At 26.6% G+C, this 2998-nt stretch overlaps 1 protein-coding gene across 1 annotated transcript; it reads left to right on the forward strand.

Moving 5' to 3' along the window:
- Window positions 1-12: 12 nt before the first annotated feature.
- On the forward strand, window positions 13-2897 carry LOC100648902 (protein lifeguard 3). Its single transcript, XM_048408242.1, has 9 exons — window positions 13-398; window positions 464-708; window positions 798-851; window positions 925-1015; window positions 1103-1228; window positions 1331-1480; window positions 1594-1726; window positions 2494-2600; window positions 2685-2897. Exons 1-9 carry the CDS (start codon window positions 315-317, stop codon window positions 2895-2897), a joined length of 1203 nt encoding a protein of 400 aa, XP_048264199.1. The 5' UTR covers window positions 13-314.
- Window positions 2898-2998: the final 101 nt, after the last annotated feature.

Consider the following 2998-nt stretch of genomic DNA (forward strand, 5'->3'; position numbering starts at 1 on the left):
TTTATTTTGTTTGCATCATAGCATTCATTTGTTTATCTATGAATTAAAAGTTTGACATTTTATGTGTGTCTATTATTTTTCTTATCAATGTTCTGAAATTCCGCATCTAAATAAAATTGAAAGGTGAACAACTTTTTTGTAAGTATAAATCTATACAAATTCAATTTTATTAAGATATAGTTGTGTATTAACACATTCACTATGTCCAGAAAAAGTATATGTTTAATATAAAAATGCATTTAGTTGGTATTTCAGATGTATTATATAACTATTAATTTGAATATTTGGTAGCACATTATCAAGACAATTATCTGATGGAAGAGAATCAAGAGGCTCAAAAATTTATACCAGGTCCTCCACAGCTTCCCCCTTTGTATAAAGGGCAGAAGATAAAAACAGTGAGTAACAAAAATTACATATATTCGTACATCTATTTATTTATTAATGATGTGGTTTTCATTAGGGACCATACACTACTACAGTTACGGATGAAATGGTAGCTCAAAGAGAAAGGGAGAACGAACAATTATACAGAGCTTGGCGTGAACAACAACGAAGAAGAGCAATGGCGCCAGATGATGATGATTCAGAATATATGGGCGACTTTAAAGATGACACAGTGAGAAGAAGTTTTATTAGAAAAATTTTCTGTATATTAACAATTCAATTACTATTTACCTCTGGCATCATTGCAGTCTTTTTGTTTGTGTAAGCATTATGATTTAGCAATGTTTTAATAATACTTCCTTTATGGATTAAAGCTATGAATTGTGTTTATTTTAACAACTCTATTCCAGGGATGCTGCCAGAAAATTTATGATAATTCATTGGTATATGTGGATTATAGCTATGTACGTAAATAGTGCAATTATATTGCAGCTATTTTAGATATATTATTTAGTAAATAATTCATAATTTTATTAGGATATGCTTCACCATTTCTTTTTGTGCTATATCTATATCTGAAAGAGCTAGACGTATTCCACCTTTCAATTATATATGGCTAACTAAACTGGTAAGGTTCTTAGTCATACTGAAACCTTATTAATTGGATATCTTTCATGCAATTTAACATTCAGTACTAAAAAATTATTATTTACAGACACTTTCTATGTCATATTTAGCTGCTTTTGTATCAGTCTTTTTAGAAGTTGAAGTAATATTGATGGCATTAGGTATGACAACTTTAATTACATTAGGAATAGGTCTTATCGCAACATTTTCTAAGGTATTTAACTATAAAACTTGTATGACATAAAATAACAGAAAATATCATAAATAATAATTATGAAACAAATAATAATTATAAATAATGTAAATAATGTTACAGTTTGATTTAACAATGAGAACAGGACTGTTGATGATCTTTGGATTGGCTTCTATTGTTTCAATTTTTGTGATAATGATAGTTCTGCTATTTACATATATAAGAGTATTACATATAATAATCTCAGTTATAGGAATGATTTTATTATCAATGGTTAATATAAAATTAATATATATATTGGAAATATTATTTAATTTCAACATAATATATCATACTCTAAGAAAAGATATTTCAAACGTAAAAAGTCATTATTATATGTTTTCTAGTACTTGTATTTTGATGTGCAAACAATTATGGGTGGAAGAAGAATAGAATTAAGTCCGGATGAGGTTGTATTTGCAACAGCACAAATTTATGTTGACATAGTATTGTTATACCAATACGTGTTATTGTTTATGGGTATGATGTATCATCGATAAATATTAAGGATAAATTTACATTATGTCATTAAGAATAACTTATTCTTATTATAGCAGTAATATTTTAGATACAGATTTGAATATCAATAAATAAATGTACGTGAGATATTACACAATAGAATTGAAAACTATTTTCTTTTTTATGACTTGTCTATATATGTATTTTATTGCTATTGAGATTATTAACTTACGCAGTGTCAATAATCATTTGCTATAAAGCTATAATTATATAAAATTCATAAATGAAAGATTTCGAAACGCTACTATCCCTTAAAATAGCATGTTCTGTCAAGTCTGTTGCTAAGCAACTGTTTGACAACAAAAACCTAACCTATTGCATGTTCAAAACTTCAATTAAAAAATACATATTTTGTAGATTTAAATGAATGTGTAAGTATATAATTAGTTGAAATTTTTAAAAGATGTATTATTATTAGTATCTTATATGTAATAAATGGTATGAGTTACATGAACAAATTATCGTCATTTATGTCATTACAAATCAAACGAAATAAATTTGCAAGGTTGTTTTATGCAGTGCATCATAATGAAAACCGAGGTCTTTTCTACGTAAAATTGGATGACAATTGTAAGATATATTTCATCCGAAAAATTATTATTTTAATAAATTTCTAATATTATTCATGACCCAAGAATTGAGGGGAAAATATGGAACAAACTTGATTTTCATATTGTTAATGTGAATAGTATCTTAAAATATATTTCTTTTTTTCATTTTTTGACCAGCAAGGGCAGTATTACAATACAAAGCTGAGAGGAAGGTTTTAGACATGCAAGTGATTAGTGTACCTTATAGATATACAGGAAGAGGTTTAGCTCGCTTGCTTACAGAGGTAAAATTTATTTTCAAATTTCTTGTAACTTCAAATGAATGTTTATTGTTATAAATTATGCTATATTAATGTCTATATTTGTAGACTGCATTTACATATGTTATTGTGAATTATTTATATATGTACTTGACATGTGAGTACATGCAGAAGTATTATCTTGCAATTAAGAATCCAGCTCTTGAAGAATATATTGTTGGACCACCGCATATTTTAGAAGGACCTAATTCAGAACCTTTAGACCCTGACATTATATATGAATTACCTGATCCAGAAGATTTTTTGATATATTCTTCTTAATAAATATCGTTACAATAATTGCTGCAATTTTGAATAATTACTGAATTAAGCTATCACTTAATGATTTAAAATTCATTATTATTGCTTATTTCACTGATAAA

The sequence above is a fragment of the Bombus terrestris genome, chromosome 8 (genome assembly GCF_910591885.1).
Source record: "Bombus terrestris chromosome 8, iyBomTerr1.2, whole genome shotgun sequence".
Classification (NCBI taxonomy): Eukaryota; Metazoa; Arthropoda; class Insecta; order Hymenoptera; family Apidae; genus Bombus; species Bombus terrestris.